This window comes from Marmota monax, unplaced genomic scaffold (genome assembly GCF_021218885.2).
Source record: "Marmota monax isolate L192 unplaced genomic scaffold, Marmota_monax_Labrador192_F-V1.1 WCK01_AAM20220418_F8-fsc00017, whole genome shotgun sequence".
Lineage (NCBI taxonomy): Eukaryota > Metazoa > Chordata > Mammalia > Rodentia > Sciuridae > Marmota > Marmota monax.
Genome location: NW_026695241.1, coordinates 14,724,626 through 14,743,131, shown reverse-complemented (window position 1 = coordinate 14,743,131; position 18,506 = coordinate 14,724,626). Strand labels below are relative to the sequence as shown.

Genomic DNA, 18,506 nt, shown 5'->3' with positions numbered 1-18,506 from the left:
CTGAAAAGTTATCTGAATTTTAAAAGTAGATAAATAGAATGATATATATTTTCTTTCCAAAATATAATAAAAATTTCTAAATTAAAAGGGACTTATCCATCACTGCATTTGAATCCTTCCCAAATGTATTAAATGCATAAATTAAGATACATAGGATTAGAAAAGAATTAGAAAAGACCAAAAAGGAATTGGTATCATTTAAAATCAATTATATTACAAAACTGAATTTCTGAGGTACATGGAGTGGACCCCAATTAAGAATGCCAATTCTAAAAACCTTCAAAGATAATAGCTAAGGCTTTAACATCAAAAATTGCTATATGACAATGACTCTACAAATAGGTACCATGTCCATCACAATATATTCCTGAGAAAAAAGGCTTAGAGAAACTAAGGCACTCAAGGTTACACAGCTGCCAAGTGTGCAAATCTTTAAATCTTTCTGGAAGGTGGAGTGTCCTAACCAGTTATCCCTTGTCATTGCCCTGGGCACTACTTACAATTCAGGACTTTTCTTCACTTGTACCTAGCCATCAAAATAGCTTTCTAACTCTGTTTCCCTATCCTTTCCAACCTTCACTGACTCACCACTGCCCATTGGATCTAGGAATCAAGAATTCAAGACCCCAGTTACTCACCTTTCTCTTAAGGAAAAAAAAAAAAAAAAATCATGGACTATAAAGGCCTACATTCTGCTATTACACCAGCTATTCCCCTATGTTCCCAACCCTCATTAGTATTGGAATGCCTTCTCCTGTTAATATTCCCACCTACATAAATTCTCATCCTTCCAGGCTAAGCTTAAATAATACAGTCTCAGGGGCTGGGGTTGTGGCTCAGTGGCAGAGCACTTGCCCAGCATGTGTAAGGCACTGAGTTCAATCCTCAGCACCATGTACAAAACTAAATTTAAAAAAGGGGGGGGGGGGGCTGGGGTATGGCTCAGTGGTAGAGCACCCATGGGTTTAATCCCCAGTATAAAAAAAATTTAATTAATAATAATAATAATACAATCTCAGTGAAGTTTCTTCTCTCCAGCCAGAAGTGATCTTTCTCACAGTTCCGTAACACAGCAAGACACTAATTAAATACTACAGGAAATATAATTATTGGTGTCATGGATGTTTTGTTTTCATTTTCCCAAATACATCACACTCATCACACTTTCAGGCCTACCCTACACTTACCATCTAGAACATTCTTGTCCCTTCTTTTCCCTTGACTAACTCCAACTTTTCCTTCCAGTCTCAGTTCAGAGGAAACTTTCCCTTGAGTGACTTCCTTCACTGCCCCAAGTGCCCTCTGCTGCATTCCCACTGTGGCAGGACCTCATCACATCCCACAGGTTGCTAATTGGCTGTTTACCTGTCTGTCTACCTACTAGACTCTAAATTTCATCAGACTATTTGTTCATAGTTTCCTATGGTTTATCCTCCAAAGATTTATGTGCCGTATGCTTGGTCGCAGTATAGGGATCTTGAAAGGTGGAGGAACCTTCAAGAGGTGGGGACTGATTAGAAGGAAGGTGGTTCTGTCACGGAGACATCACCCTCTGAAAGGATTAACAGCTGGATGCTGGGAACTGGGTTAGGTTTTCCAGGATTTAATTGGTCACCAAAACAATGGGTTGGGAGCTGGGGTTATAGCTCAGTATTTGAGCGCTTGCCTCGCATGCATGCATTCATAAGGAACTGGGTTCGATCCTCAGCACCGCATAAAATAAATAAATGAATAAATAAAACAAAGATATTGTGTCAGAATATATATATATATATATATATATTTAAAAAATGGGTTGTTAAAAGGAGTTTCGCTTTCTCTGCTGCCTCCCTTGCTACTTCTCTTGCCATGTGACCTCCCCTCCCCCTCTCATTGCCCAGGCAGCCAGTGGGGTTCTTCTCAGATAATAGCATGGTGCTGCATGGACTATCTAGACACTGGGATTGTAACCCAAATAAAATTCTTTCCTTTATAAATCACGCAGTCCCAGATATTCTGTTACAGCAAAACAACAGCAAGAATTACAGCCTCTGGGACAGGAGTCACCTGTGTTTCTCCTTTGCTACCAAAGCAATAAAACTTCTTTTTCCTTTTTCTCAAAACCTTTTGTCTTTACTGGATTGGCTTCAGGGACAAGGACCAAGATTTCAGTGACAAATTTAGCACCACACCCAGATGGGACCTGAAAGCAGCCCCTGCTCCAGCTTTCTTGGGCAGGCTTGATTCTCCAGGCAACCTCACTTCTAAGCTGAGGATGCAAAGTAGCTGGCCAACTAAATTGTTGAGAGCCAACTTCAAGAGAGTAAGAAAACAGGTGAGTTTGTCTCGGGTCGAACCAGAGGAGCTATTCTGGTGAGCAAAGGGAACTGAGGGAATAACTGAGGAGTTCTGGCAGCTGCCAAACTCCTTTTGCTTTGGGGAACTCCTGCCTTCTCTCCCTGAATGGTACAGATTGCTCCATGGTGATCCACTTTGAGAAAAAGGAAACTGAACTCAGTAAAGTTGCAACACCCTTGGACATCCCGTAAATCCCTTGGTGTGTATGCAAGACCCTTGAGTCCACACACCTGGTCCTTCTTTGTGGGGACATCTGTGGTGCCACTGGTATAAGAGTCATGGTTAAGCAGGACTCCAGAACCTAGGGATATTTACTTCCTTCTGGTCTGTTCTAGGTTCTCATCTGTTTGTTGACCTTGGGTTTGGGAATTTCCTCTGGTTGTCTGCCTGTGTTTTTGTTTATATCTGTTACTGCCTTCTTTTAAGACATGGCCAATACTGCACTGATACTATAGGTAGTCTTTTGGGAAAGATCTTGACTGGTTTATTTTAAAGGTTTACATCTGTCATCCGTGGTTGTGGGGCTCCTCTCTGGTTGTCTGTTTCTTTTTTATACAATCTTGCAATTGTAGTTGGTCTGTCAGAGGCAAAGTAAGTTGAAGATAGAGCCACCTATAGGTATAAGCCTGTCTAAGATAATGTTTTACTGTAATGATCTAGCTTTTGAATAGCTTTCTGAATTATTATACAATCTTGCAGTTGGAGTTGGTCGGTCAGAGGTAAAGTAAGTGGAAGAAATTTGTATGTGTGGGTCTATCTGTTTTAAAGGTTTCCATCTGTCAGCCATGATTTCAGGGATCCTCTCTGGTTGTCTTTCTGTGTTTCTTATTTTGTATCTGCTACTGACTCTTTAGGACATGGACCATGCTATGTTGATCTTACCAGAAGTCTCTTTAGAAGAAAGATCTTGGACTACCTATAGGTATAAGCCTGTCTAAGAAAAAGATGTTTTACTCTAACACAATCTAGCCTTTGCGTGGTTTAGCCTGAGCTATGTTTTTCTGAGTAAAGGGAAATACTGTAGAAAAAGTGAATTATTATAACTATTTTTTTTCTTTTTTCTATTTTTTTTTCCTGTGGTGGTAGGAACTGAAACCAGGTCCTCACGCATGCTAGGCAAATACATCATGAGTTACAGCCCCAGTCCCTGTGATTATTATTTTAAAGAATGAATAGACAATTTTATGAATGGCAGAAAGAAAAAAGAGCTTGATGGTGGGAGAGTGAAGACTATAAAATGGCTAAAATAGGTTTGTCTGTGAGCGGCAACTGGTACATGGAAACAACACAGAGAATGGATCCAGATGGTGATGAGCCTAGGTAATTTGAATTTAGAGTTTTATAGTACAGATAAAGAATAAGTGAGGAGGGGCTGGGGTTGTGGCTCAGAGGTAGAACGCTTGCCTAGCATGTGCAAGGCCCTGGGTTCAATCCTCAACACCACATAAAAATAAATAAACAAAATAAAGGTATTGTGTCCAAATATAACTAAAAAATAAAATATTAAAAAAAATAATTGAGGAATGCAAGAAGCTAAAAAATGACTATTGTAAATTAAAATGATTAACAATTACTCAAGTAAACCTTAGGTTTGATTCAATTACTAATAAGTTTTAGTATGTGTTAAAATGAATTTGAATTATATACCTCATTTATCCTATAATAGACATTGTTAAGTATTCATGTTTATGCTATTTTACAACTCAGTCCCTATTGTTTGAAGACTTAAGATAATTAATCTAGGCCATTTGCCAAAAGAATTTCTTTATTATTTTAATTAGTACTTGCTGTTTATAAAGCCTAACAGTTTGAAATTTGTTTCCAGATTAATCAGACTGGATAATAAAATAAATTTAAGTGTAAATTCAGTGAGAAGGATTCTAACTACAAGCCAGGGTCTATGCTAGCTTTTTTTTTTTTTTTTTTTTTTTTTTAAGAAAAAGGAAAAAGAAGTTTTATTGCTTTGCTAGTGAAGGGGAAACACAGAGGACTCCTGTCCCACTGCTGTGATTCTATCCCTTGGCAGGAACAAGGAGCTTTTAAAGATGAGATTTAAAGGCTACACTCCAAGTGCTCTTTGTTGGAGTTGTAATTCACTTGTTAATTTGGAAGACAGTCATTTTTTAAGATCTACAGGTAACATCCCCCAAAACATCCCCAAAGTCTGCCTAAAATGGGGAAGAAAGGTAGTCCTGTTTCCCCTGAGATTAGGGAAGAGGAGAGATCAGGGAGGCACAAGGAGAAAGAGAAAGAAACACATTCGTTTTAAAAATAAATTACAATGGAACAGCAGCAAGGGATATTCAAAGCGTAAAGTGGACCACTTTTACATTTCCCCACTGTCAATTTCTACACTCCATTTCTATAGAAAAATGGGCAACAACATCTCCAAACTGCTTCCCACTGAAAGAGGGGAAAATAACCCAAAGTCCTAGTTCTCTATCAAGTGGGGTATGCACAATTAATTAAGGGTATTCAGCATCAGGCTTATCATTAATTCACTCATCCATTCACTCCTGGGCATATTCATTCACCAGCACTTGGTTCCTGACAAACCCTAAGTAGAGAGAAGATTTTTAAATGTTCATTAGCTAAGTGGATTCATGTAACCACAAATATTTCCATTTCCCAAACACTTCAAGTATCAGCATTGTATAAGATCTATGTTAAAGTTATATGAATTTATCAGGCCTTTATCAGAGGTATATACATCTGAAAATGGCCTGATAAGCCTCTTAAAATCATCCATAATTACTGATAATAAAAAAATCATCCATAATTACTGATAATAAAACACCAGAAACAAGATTTTAAAACTAAAGGAAAATTTCAGAAAAATATTCACAAATGAGAACCAAAAGATTAATCAGCTTTTTAAAAGTACAAGAAGAATAGTCTGGTAGTAAAAGGCACAAAGGATACATAAACAGGCAATTCACAGGATACAAATAGCACTAACAAATATATAAACATACTTAGTTTCACTAAAGAATTGCAAATTAAAATAATGTAATTACATTCTTTTTTTTAAGCAGGGGTTCATAAGGGCATACTTGTATGAGTATTAGCTATAAAAATTAGAACTGCTCTTCTGGAGAACTTCGAAATATAAATAAAAGTAAGTAATATGCATAGGTTTTGACTTTCAAATTCTACTTCTATAAATGTCATCCTAGGAAAACAAAAGGAAATATATTTATACATCTTAAGTGTAGATATGTATAAGAATTTCACTGCAAAATTATTTATACTTATAAGAAAAAATACAAATTAGCTGATAAGGGATACATCAGACTGCTATGTAGCCATTACAAGAGAAAAGGTAGAATTTTATGTGTGGATATGTAATAATACATTGTTACAAGAAAAAAATGCTATGAAATGATATGACTATATTAAAATCATTTCATATCAGAATCAACCAAGTGAAATTATTACAGAGATAATAGTGAATCCACTCTAAGGTATTTTTAGATTGTTTCAAAATGTGTCAAGACTACACAGTTGAGAATTTCTGGACTACATTATCCAGTTAGGCCCCTCCAGCTCTAAAATTCTTTAATCCTAAGAATCTTGAACACCAGCGATCTTTGTGTCTCTTCTGTATGCTTAAGTGCCTCTTATCAAAATGCAACACAAAAATACTAACAATGTCTATAATTTTAAATCTATTGCAAAATTTAATTTTAACATCATACCCTTGATTGTCAATGACAATTCATGTTGAATATGCTCATTTTATGTAAACCATAAATTATACCTGTCTCTTCAATAATAATGTAAGAGCCATTATATTTTGAAAAAACTAAGAAAAATAATAGAAGGCTTTGAACATTTAAAGAGACTTTTTTTTTTTTTTTTGGCTGGGCAAGGTGGGGTTGGTGGAGTACTGGGGATTGAACTCAGGGGCACTCAACCACTGAGCCACATCCCCAGCCCTATTTTGTATTTTTTTTAAGAGACAAGGTCTCACTGAGTTGCTTTTGAACTGGAGATTTTTCCATTTCAGCCTCCCAAGCTACTGGGATGACAAGCATGCGCCACTCTGCCAGGCTGAGTGACAAATTTTAACAATAAACTCTGCTATAAATGGTACACATAACCCAAAAATGCTGAGTACAAATCAAATCCTATTAGAGGGCAATTACAAAGAACAATGGAGCACCTGTGAAGTGGGCAGAACTGGTATTTCGAGTCAAAAGATTTGGAAATAAAGACCACTCTTTTGGCTCCAGAATCCCAAGCAAACCAAATAACCTGAGCTTCAACTACCACTTTTGCAAAATAAAGATAACTATAATAAAAGAAATATGCCTGAAAAAAGATGCATAACACAGTGCCTTGGATAAAATAAGTCATTCAAATATTTGTCTAATAGAAATAGTTGCAATACTGTTGCTTTGTAAGAGTTGTAAAGATATCATCATATATTTTGCTCACTTAAATTTTTGTAACTCTGCATGAAAACTATCTTATTTTATTTATATACCACATATTAGAAAGGAGCTTCTTGTCCCCCCAAAAGTCTACTTGTTGGCATTGTTTTTTTTTTTTTCCTCACTCAATCTGCAATAACTTGTTATCTCAGAAATGAAACTAAGGGAGAATGCATACTTACAAACCACACCCCCAAAACTTCTTGTTGCTCTCCTCTGAGCTCAGTGCTCTTCTAAGGCACATATGTCTGCCTCCTATCATTTCTTCATGAAGTTCAGGGCAAAAGGTTTAGTCAGTAGATGATCTTTGGGTGCCCTTGTATTTTCCCCAAGCCACCTACAGATAAAGAAAACAAGGGATAACACATACCTACAACTTTAAAATTTTTAATTTTAAAAAAATGTGAAAAGTAGGCCAACTTCCTTATGTGTGGATTATAGCATATCATAGAACAGAAAAAAATGCTCCTAGGGTCATCCAAATGCCCAAGTGACTTTACTGGAATCCTTCATATGCAAGTGCTCTGCCAGCATACTCCTTACAGATGGCTTCTGCCTGTGCCTAGTCACCCTTGAGCTTACTTGACCATGCTGCAGTGTGAATTGTAGTCCAAGTGTAGTCAAAAGTCCTTGAGCATCTCTATTGTTGGTAAAATCAATCAGGTTAAAGAATTAATACGTTATTTCTGAATTGATGGCCCAATTATATTCCCAAGCCAGTCTAAGCCTCTTTAAAAGAATATTTTATACATAGCCCAGTTCTTTTCACACATACGATTGCACAAAAGTAAGTAAAAGTAAATAAAAGTGAAATGTCTTTGGCTGAAAAAAAAAGAGTTAGACAGAAATATTTTCAATTCTTTGTTACTGTTTTGGAAATAGTCTCTTAAGAATCCACAGATTATCATCAGAGAGAACTGTAGCTATCCATGTAAAAAACAGTCCTTTTAAAAGTTAATTTAAAAAAAAACTGTTGAAAGATACTTCAAAATTGCCCATTATACGAAGGCAGAAGGACACAAGAGGATAACAGGTGCAATAATAATAATAAGCACAACAAAATTTCTCTGGGCCAGTGTAAAACTGTCAAAGTTTTAATCTTCTCCTCCTGCTGTCCAATACAGCAGTAACTAGCCACATATGGTTACTGAGCTCTACAAATCTGGCCAGTTCAAATTGACATGTGCTATAAATGTAAGACACACTCCATAGGGCTAAGGATTTAGCTCAGTTGGTAGAGTGCTGGTCTCACATTCATAAGGCCCTAGGTTCAAGCCCAGCTAACACACACACACAAAAAAAAAAATACAAGATTTTGAGACTTAGTACTTAAAAAAATGTAAAATATCTCAGTAGGTTTTATATTTACTATGTTGGATACATTGCCAAGTAAATTATTAAAAAGAATTTCACCAGTTTCTTTGTACTTTTTTAATGTGGGTATTACAAAATTTTTAATTATCAGTGTAGTTCCCATTTTAGTTCTATTAGACACTGTTCTACATAATCAATAACAATAATTAATAAATACTGAGCACTTGCAACATTGTAATTGTCTGGTTTTACAGGACGTCTGCGTGAGACACTAGGTTCATCAAACCAATAAAGGATGCAGTTGGTACTCAAGGTCCGATATCCCTAAGAAACAATCCAAATAAGAGACTGCTAACGGCTGAGATTGGGGCAACTCCTACGTTGTCACGGAAAAAAAAAAAATAGGTGTTCCTATACAGTGTTCCTGAGTGTAGCAAACTTTCTGTGACTACAGAAAACGTACCCCCCCCAAAAAAAAACATCAGGTTATATCCTAGGACAGGCCAGCAAATGCCAGATGATCCTCTGGAAAACCTACAGATGGAGTCCAATCTCCTAGAATGTCCTGTGCAGCTAAAGCGTCAGAAACCAGTGACAGGGCAAGCTGCTCCCGAAAGGGGGACAACATCGTCCAGAGTCACTGGGTAACTTGGTCAGTATCTGACTGTGGACGCCCATGCCGAAGGAGGGGTGAGGACAGCCATCTCCCCAGATCTCGCCACACACTTCACACACCCAAGGCGCCACCCCAGATCTCTGCACAGCCCTGGTTACCCCACCCCTGAAACGAGGGGAAGTGGGCCCTAAAAGGTCTAGGATAAGATAGGGAAGTGGAAGAGAAAGGACAAGGGGGCAGTGGGGCAGGTACCTGAGACAGAGATGATTCCAGGTCCTTAATGCCGGATCATCGCCGAGGACCCACCCGGCTCCCGCGGCTACCAGTGAACCAGAAGGTGTAACTGACCAAACGCTGCGGCGCAACTGACTCTGCTCTCCCCAGACTCGCAGCTATGGCAACTTGAACTAGCCGCCCAGCCGCAGCGAGAGTACAGGACGCGGGGCTGTCGCTTGGCCCTTTGGGAGTTGTAGTCCATCCCTTCTCAGGAGCAGGGAGATACCAAGGGAGAGCGACCCCAAAGGAACTGCAAGTCCCAGGATGCTAAGCGACAAGTCTTCGGAGACTCTCCGGAAGAAGCGGGCTTAGTAGGCTCTTGAGTCCTTCGGCCGCGCCCTCTTGCCCTGTTCTAATTTTTTTTTTTCTTTTAAAGGGCCAGAAGCTCGTGTAGGCGGCTGTTTTGGCTCTTACTGTAATTTTACTTCTTGAAGAACAGGGAAGGATAGTTTCCAGCAGTGAAATGTAAAAATCCCCTTAATACCAAGGCCCCGTGTCTTGTTAAAAAGGCTCAAAAATTCTTGGAGGGAACAGAGATTATCTAGTCAAACCCGTTAAGCCTAGAAAAAGGTGACTCACCTAAGATCATAGCAAACCGAGAGTGTGAGGCTGACAGTTCACTACTGCTGTGACCTTCAGATCTGGGTGTCATGTCCTCTCTCATTCTAAATCATGAAAGAAATGCTTTACACTCGGGGAAGTCAGTTCCAGTCATGGGAGAGGGGGCAACCTCAACAACAACAGCAACAACAAAACAAACAAACAACAGCTTTGGAAAGCAAAGAAGAAGTCAAAATCAAATTAGTCACATGGATGGACTTTTCCTTCTACTCTGCCAAAAAGGGCACTGACCTGTCCCCTCCTAGAGGGATAAGAGGATAAATTTTACTTTATCTGTTAAATTTTTCTTAGTTACCTAAAGAAGAGCAAGATCACCTTGCATGATGCCTGTTCCCTATTGTAACAATTGTAACAGTTGTAGATGTAGATGTGGCAGATATTTTTTATATACCCACTTTGCCCCTTTAACTGGAAATGATTCTACTACAGCATAGGGCACTCAAAACCCTTTTCATAGTATAAATAGATCCATTTCTCAATTGGTCTCCTCCATTAGCCCTTCAAACAAAGGGATCTTGTGGCTTCTCCTCCTTTCCTCACTTCTCCATCTCCCTTTCCCAACCCCCACCACACCCAGAATCTTAAATAATTACTACTCAAATTGGATACAATAAAATTGTCCAGATATTTTTTCTTGCAATGCTAAAATATAAAGTATTTCATATTCCATACCAAGTTTGAACATAAAATTCTTCTAAAGACCTACCTCTATGTATTTGCATCTATCTTCACCATGCTTGCTCAGAATTTTTACTCTAGAATACACTCCACCTGTCACAGAAATTAATTCAGATAACTCAGAACGTCTATAAAATTGCCCCATATGCTTTCAGAGGCATAAGTTTTCTTAACATGTTAATTTTTCAAAACAATTACATTCATTCATTTAATTTGGCAAGTGTATGTTGGGTCTTTCTAGTATCTAGATGTGTTAAGCATTGAAGATACAGGGATAATGAGGAGATAAACAACATAGCCCTTTCTCTTTTTGAGTTGCTGAGCCAAGTAAGGGAAACAGTATACTAATATACGAATTACAAAGGTAGGAAATAAAACACTGCCTCTGTTTCTATAGAAAATTTTCTGGAAATTCTGATGGACTCCCCAAAAAAATGACTATCAAAAAGTTAATGTAAACTTGAGCTGCATTAATGATAATTGATTGTCAATATCCTCTCTTCACTGGTCCAACCATGTTCAGAATATTGGATTCAATTCTGAAGACCATATTTGAAAATGGTATTAGCTGAATAAAGCAAAACTCAGCCAGGTACAGTGACACATGCCTGTAATCCCATCAGCTCAGGAGGCTGAAGCAGAAGGATCAAGAGTTCAAAGCCAGCCTCAGCAATTTAGTGAGGTCCTAAGCAACTCAGTGAGAGCCTGTATCTAATAAAATACAAAGTAGCGCTGGTGATGTGGCTCAGTGGTTAAGTGCCCCTCATTTCAATCCCCAGTTACCTGCCTCCCAACAACAACAACAAAAAAAAAAAAAAGCAAAAGTCACTGGACACAACAGGCACCAAAGGGTAAAAAATCAGATTTGAGTTCATCATGACAAAGGGACATTAAATGCATTATTAAATTCATAGCAGCTATTTGTCATTTGGTGTATTCTCAATTGACAAATGTGACATCTAGAAAATAAAAACCCAGAGAAGCCAGATAAGAGAATCTCTCTCCTTCTTAACAAAATAGATTTTACCCAAAATTGTCTTATAGCCCCCAAAGCATATTAATTATTTTTAATTGATAAGGTAGACATATGTTTATCCATCCCCAACAACACACTCAAGCTGTCACCTGAATTTAGAGTTGTAAAACCCACAGCAATTACCATTTGCAGTACTCTTCCTTTCCAAACCAGGTAAACAGGAGCACAGAGAGATTATTATATGAAGTGTTAGTTTTCTAGGGCTGCCATAACAAAATACCACAGAAGTGTGGCTTAAACAACAAATTTAAAATAAAAAAGAAACCATATTTATGATCTACAAATCCAAGATCAAAGTGTCAGCAGGTAAGAGTTCTCCTGAGGCCTCTCCTCTTGACTTGCAGACATCAGTCTTCTCTGTATCCTCAAATGGCAGTTTCTTTGTTTGAGCATGGACGGGCCTGTTATCTTTCTTGTCTTACAAGAACACCAGTTATATTGAATTAGAGCCCCTCTTTTGTAAGTTTATTTATCCTTAATTACCTTCTTAAAGGGCCTATCTTTAAATTCAGACATATTAGGGTTTCAACAAATAAATTTTATGGGGACAAAATACAGTCCACATAACTTTGCCCAAATGGTATCTATTCAAGATTAGTGTCATGAATCACCTTCCAACTACACATTCTGTTCTAGATGTTTAGAAGAAAGAATACACCTTACAGCTTGTGATCATCTACAGCTGTAGATGTAGATGTGGCAGATATTTTTTATATACCCACATTGCCCCTTTAACTGGAAATGATTCTACTACAGCATGGGGCACTCAAAACCCTTTTCATAGTATAAAAAACTCTGTGACTATGGCTGATAAGACAAGGAGTTACACACCTGAAATAATTTGAGCCTATCAGGCTCTTTATGCTTTGAGAATTTAAAATTGGATCAAGTTTCCAATTTATTGCCTGAATAGTCTTGATGCACAGATAAGAGCTGAGCCTGTCACAGAGATGTGGCCATCTTCATCTATGTTCAAGAAGCAGCAGGAAAAGCTAATCTGTGGGGCATTGGTGGGGGTGGAGGGTGGGAGGGAGTAAAGCATAAAGCATAAACTGTGCTTCTTTAAATACTTGTGTTCCATGATTGCCTAGAGGAAATTGGGGGAGTTAAATGCTCATGATTTTAGGCCCAGACCACTTAGATTCAAATCTTAACTGTAATACCTATTAGCTATGTGACCTCGGTCAATCGACTTAATCTGTGCCTTCATTTCTCCTTTTGCCAAATGTGAATAAGAATGATATCTCATGGGCTGTGGCTCAGTGATAGAACACTTTGCTAGCACATATGAGGCATGAGGTTTGATCCTCAGCACCACATAAAAATAAATAAAATAAAGATATTGTGTCCATCTGCCACTAAGAAAAATATTTTTTTAAAAAAAGAATGATATGAGCAGAATTGATTGGGGGACAAAATAAAGTATGTGAAGCATGCAGCCCAGTGCTCACAGTGAGTGTTCTTGGACCTATAAACTATGATACCCCACTGTGTCAGTTCCATGAACATGGGGACTTGATTCTGTTCTAGATGTTTAGAAGAAAGAATACACCTTACAGCTTGTGATTATTTCCCTTTCAAAACTTAAGTTAGTTTTGTTGATTAAAACCCAAAGACCCTTGGCTAAGATTACACTGGTGAAGCCATCCAGTCCAAGATCCAAGGTAATAATTCCACATCTAGTTTCTTGAGCATTCTCATCAGAAATACCTTTGAGCCACACCAAACATTAAACACCTGGAAGGGTGAATCAGTAAAATGTTCTAGGGAACTGGGGTTGTTGTTCAGTGGTATAGTGCTTGGCTATCTGGTGCAATGTTCTGGGTTCAATCTCCAGCACTGCAAAAATGAAATAAAAATACAGAGTTTCTGGAATGGAGCTAGTCTGAAAGCATTATAACTCAACTCGTTTTGAATGGGTAAATATGGAGAAGGGAACACAGATGTCATGTAAGAAACTGCTACAAGGCACAGTGGTGCATGCCTGTAATCCCATTGGCTCGGGAGGCTGAGGCAGGAGGATAGAAAGGTCAAAGCCAGCCTCAGCAATTTAGCAAGGCCCAAAGCAACTCAGCAAAACCCTGTGTCTTAAAACACACACACACACACACACACACACAGGCTAGGGGTGTGGCTCAGTGTTTAAGTGCCCCTGGGTTCAGTCCCTCATAAGAAAGGAAGGAAGGAAGGAAGGAAGGAAGGAAGGAAGGAAGGAAAGAAAAGAAAAGAAAAACTGTTTCGGTGGTTGATAGAGGCAGTAGAGTCAGAAGTTGTGATTGGCCAATACCTTGCAAACTCATACCACTGTGAAATGGCAACGGCAGACAGATTATTTCCATGTGACAGGAAAATAAATATCAAGTTTTTCTTCAAGTATTTATTTTTCCTCAAATATTTACAGGGTCCTGTGAGATTGCTCAAGTCACAAACCCATGAAGCCAGCTCTGCTCTCACTAAAGAGTCAAGGCATACGCCATCAAAGAAAGTATCATGAACAAACTCAATCCTCCAAAACCAAAGTTCTATGATTAGAAATGTGATATGACACAGAGAACAAGAAGGTCCTGAAATGGCAGGGGGAGCTGGGAGTTTTGGACATAAACACAAAAGTATAGGGGAATAGCCTATGTCTAGAGAAGTCCATGTCCAAGCAAGCAATATTCATAGCTTGTACCTTGCTATCCCACCCAATAGCATCAGGGGATGATGTGTCTTCAAAAGCAACCTCCATGTTTCCTGGACGTCCCAGCCTAAGTGATGATCACCCGTAACATTAGACTTTGCTTGGTTTCATCCTGCCACCACAGATGGCAAAGCCCCCTTGTACTATCACAGGACAATATAATAAAGAAGACGCCACATAAAACACTGTAGGTAAACTAAAAAGGAAATACCCAAAATTTTGATTTGGTGGGAATGAATGAAGCAGTGGTGAAATCTTACTCTCTTAACACCAGCAGAAAAGGATCATAAGTAGTTGTTGACTCTTATAAGTTTTAAAGCTAACTGAAAACTAAGAGTCAAAATAAAACATAAGATGTTGCATCTATGGTATTGACCACTATTCAGTTGTCATCTTTAGCTATTCATTCTGTAGAACCATGGTTGATCCCATAATATTCTTTTCAGTCATACACTTACTATTTACAAGCAGTTATCACATTCATGAGCATCAGTTTTATAACATTGTCATTCAAATGCACAACACTTTCCAATATATGGACCATGTTAATGGCTTTCCTACAAAAATGGAAAACCTAGCATTCCATAGCCCTTCTCATTTATTTGTTACATTTAGAAGGATATTTTGTGTGTTTAATGTATCTGAGTGCAAACACTTTGCTCTTCATTTAAGTTGATTCATCATCTCAACTCATGTTTATTTGCTCTGGTTTAAAAGTTATGTTCAGGTAAGAAAATTGCCTTTATGGTTATCATAGCCATTTGTTGAACAGGCTATAAGAACATGTTATCCTGAAAGCTTGTTCCAATTTACTGAATTGAAACTGTTCATCATAGGATATTTTACTTACATTATTATCTTCTAAGCCAATTTATGCTGTCTAAATCTTGGTTTAAAATGGTACAGATTTTAGCACATCACTTCTATTTCTAGCAAAGATGGAAAAACAGAGACCAGATTTACATTCCCATCAGATTAACAAACAAACAAAAAAACAAATGTAAGCCATTCATAGCAGTGCCAAGTATGGATAGACGTCATAATAAAAAATCTGCTTTTACTAAAAAAAGGCAAAATATATGAAATAATGGTTTTCAAGTGGATACAGAAAAAGGATAGTGATCCCATTGAGAGAGGAAACAAATGAGGAAAACTTATGACTGTTATAATTTACTGGCTTGAGAAAGTATCCAAGCCAGGGTGCAAGGAGAAGGAGCCCAGGCAGAGCCCAGCGATGCTCTAAATTAAGGAGATGAAGATGAAGGGTTGAAAAAAATGAATACAGCACTACAGAAGGGAGAGAGCCACCAAGATGGAAAACTCCAGAGAACCCCACAAGATCTCCCATGGAATATACAACAGAATATTAATCATTATAGATGTGAAAAAAAAACAGAAGCTGGAGAAATAAGTGTCTGAGGAGATCAGAGGGGAAAGTGCCTGTCATCCAGAACCAAGAAAAGTGACAATACCCATCAGCCAGATTGAAATTCATGATTCGTGAAGCATTGGATAGAGTATCTGGAAAGGTCTTCCTTCAGAAATGGAAGAATTCTTCTTCAGAAGAATTAGATTGAATGCTACTCTGTTCCTACTTAAGAAACCTTAAAAACAAGATCAAAAATATCAAACTGCTCAAAAGGAATTTAACCATGTCTTATAACAAAGCTCAAGAATATTTAAATGACCGCAAAAGAAATAATGGGGTGCAAAAAGGGATAACATTTACAGTGTCTATCTTCCAAACATAGATTATCAGACATGCAAAGAAGCAAAAAAAAATGCAAATTGATTTTAACTCGTGATAAAGTCTTAAGAGCAGTCCAGATTAAAGCATTTTATAAAGGAACAATGGGAGCTATAATAGAAGATTTTTCCCCCCTTGGAAGCAATGCAAGCAACAAGAAAATAGAACCATATTTTTAAAGTATTGAAAGGAAAAATTTGTCAACCTATAATTCTATACCTAGCAATGATATCCTTTTAAAAAGAAGGCAAATCAACACTTTTGCAGATACACAAAAGCTGAAATAATTCATAACCAGCAGATATGCCCTACAGGAAATGTTAATGAAAGTCTGTCAAGCCAAAGGAAAGACACAACGGAAAATATGGATTACCTCTGGGGAATGAGAAGATCAGAAAGAGTAACTCTGTTATTATTTGAATCTCTTTAAAAGATCATTGATCTTAACAAAGATAGCAACATTGTATTGTGGGGTTTATAGCCTATGTATACATAAAGTAAAATAAGACTTAAAAGTTCAGGGAGGAAAGAATAAATGGAAGCATACTTTCTAACATCCTTTTTTCTTGGGGGAAGAGGGTACCAGGGCTTGAACTCAGGGGCATTCAACCACTGAGCCACATCCCCAGTCACCCCCTCCACCATTTATTTATTTATTTATTTATTTATTTATTTATTTATTTATTTATTTTCAAGAGACAGGGTGTTCCTGAGTTGCTTAGTGCCTTGCTGTTGAAGAGGCTGGCTTTGAACACAGGATCTTTCCATCTCAGCTTCCAAAGCCACTGGGAGTATAGATGTTTGGCCCCAGTTGGGTCGTAAAGACTTTTAAAATGATGCAAAAATGGTATGATAACAGCACAGACTAGGAATACTCAAATATGCATACAAAACCCCTAAAGCAATAGCAAAGTAATGGCTAAGTCAGCTAAGAAGACACAATGGAATCATAAAAATTTCTGGATTAATCCAAAACGATGCTTTTTGTAAAAAAAAAGGGGGGGGAATGAAATTAAAGTAGGAAAATATAAAATGAACAGCAAGATTATGTACTTCAAGCCTAATATTAGTAATGATATCAGACGTAAATGATCTATACAACAGAAGTAAAAGCAATTTCTTATAAAAGGAATCATGCAGTATGTAAGGAGTTGATATTCCTTTTGCACCAACAGAAATTAGCTAAGCAATTGAAGACTTTTAAGAAGGAAATTGGCACAATCTGGTTAATATTCCTAATAAGTCTTTTTTGGCTAATGTGTGAAGAACGATGAGTAGATAGATAATGGTGTACCACATACGTATTCCTTTTGCCCCCTTGGCGGGGGGTGGGGTATGAATTAATAACATTTCTAGGAAGACAAGAATTTCCAGATTTCCAGCCAGCCTCAAATATGTATCCCGAGGCTGGAGTGCGATCCATTTGGGGTACCAGGAAGGGTTTCTGTCTTTCCCGGTTCTCCCCAGCAGATGGCCCCAGAGCCCGGTTCCTGACTCGCCTGGAGGAGTAGCGAGGTTGCGGGGAAGAGATGGTCGCCTCCTGGAGGATGCTGGCGGCGACTCCTGTGGGAGAGGGCCACTGGCGCGGAGCGATCGGGGTGGGCGCTGGAGTCGGGCGGCCTCGAAGATCAAAGGTCCGCCAGGGCGGTCGCGCGCCCGCTTGGGCTGCACCCGGGGCTGGCCTGGGCGGTGTGCCAGCCCCAGACTTTCAGCAGCGAAGTTGAAGTTCAGCAGCACCGTCCAATCCAAGCTGGCTTTCCCGGGCTAAAGTGCGTGCGGGTGGGTCCTGGGCACGGAGAAAGGTGGTGTTTTGCATTTTACAGAAAAAGTAGGGAGAATGGTTTCTAAAGGAGGCTTTGGAGAGAAATAATAAGAAGGAACGCGTTGGGGTGGGTTAGAAAACAGAAGGAACAGCCCGCACCGGTGCCTGGGAACAGACGGAGCGGGCTGCGTGGCTCAAGCCAAAAAAAAAAAAAAAAAAGTGAAACAAGTAGGCTTGTTTGGGTAGAGAGTTGCCTAGGGAAGCTGAGCACTTGAGAGCCTCTCCTCCCTCTCCAGCCTCCCCTGCGGTGGTGAGGTCACAGCCTCTTGGAGTCCTCCCTCCTCCCACCCCTCCGGCTCCCTGATCTCCCTCTGCCTAGGGGAATCGGAGGCGCAAAGGACTGAGAATAAGACGACAGCTCAGGATGAAGACATAGCCTTGGGGACCGGTGGAAAAATGAGGCTGGAGTCCCTGCTGCAGCTGGTATTGCTGCTCTCCCTGCCCAGGAGTCTGGGGGGCAGGGGGTGTCCATCTCCACCCTGCGAGTGCCACCAGGAGGACGACTTCAAAGTCACCTGCAAGGATATTCACCGCATCCCCAGCCTACCGCCCAGTACGCAGACTCTGTGAGTACACGGGAGAGGAAAGGGTAGGATGCAGAGGCCAAAGACACCTGGAAAGGTGGACACTTGGAAGTGCACGAAACAGCTTGAAAACTGGCCAAAGTAGATTGGTATATTGTGTGTGTGTGTGTGTGTGTGTGTGTGTGCGCGCGCTCGCATGTATCTGTCCCTAAGTAAAAATGTCATCAAATCACACTTGGAAAGTTATCATTCCTGACACCCTCGTGTTTTAACAAAAGAAAAGGTAACAAAACTCTGGTACGAAATGACTCATTGAGGCGTTCTTTCTAAAATGCTACCTTTATGCACTTCACCTACTCCTATCCCTGACTGAATCTTGGTTTCACTTCCAATATTACTAAGATTAAAAGCAATTC

General features: G+C 39.0%; 2 protein-coding genes across 7 annotated transcripts in view; one reads left to right on the top strand and one right to left on the bottom strand.

The window, feature by feature from the left end:
* Positions 1-9,112, bottom strand: part of Cep128 (centrosomal protein 128) — a 410,851-nt gene extending 401,739 nt beyond the window's left edge. For all 4 annotated transcript variants that reach the window (XM_046440733.2, XM_046440735.2, XM_058577821.1 and 1 more), the window contains exons 1-2: positions 8,956-9,112; positions 6,956-7,110 (exon numbers count right to left, since the gene is read on the bottom strand). The gene's annotated coding sequence lies outside the window, so the exon portion shown is untranslated. The remainder of the gene's footprint in view (positions 1-6,955; positions 7,111-8,955) is intronic.
* Positions 9,113-17,725: 8,613 nt separating this feature from the next.
* Tshr (thyroid stimulating hormone receptor) overlaps positions 17,726-18,506 on the top strand; it is a 145,151-nt gene continuing 144,370 nt past the window's right edge. For 2 of the 3 annotated variants that reach the window (XM_046440731.2, XM_046440732.2), the window contains exon 1: positions 17,729-18,132. In XM_046440731.2, coding sequence (XP_046296687.1) covers positions 17,963-18,132 — 170 coding nt within the window. In that variant the 5' untranslated portion in view covers positions 17,729-17,962. Of the gene's footprint in view, positions 18,133-18,506 lie in introns of all 3 variants that reach the window. The other variant, XM_058577766.1, reaches the window with a different exon arrangement.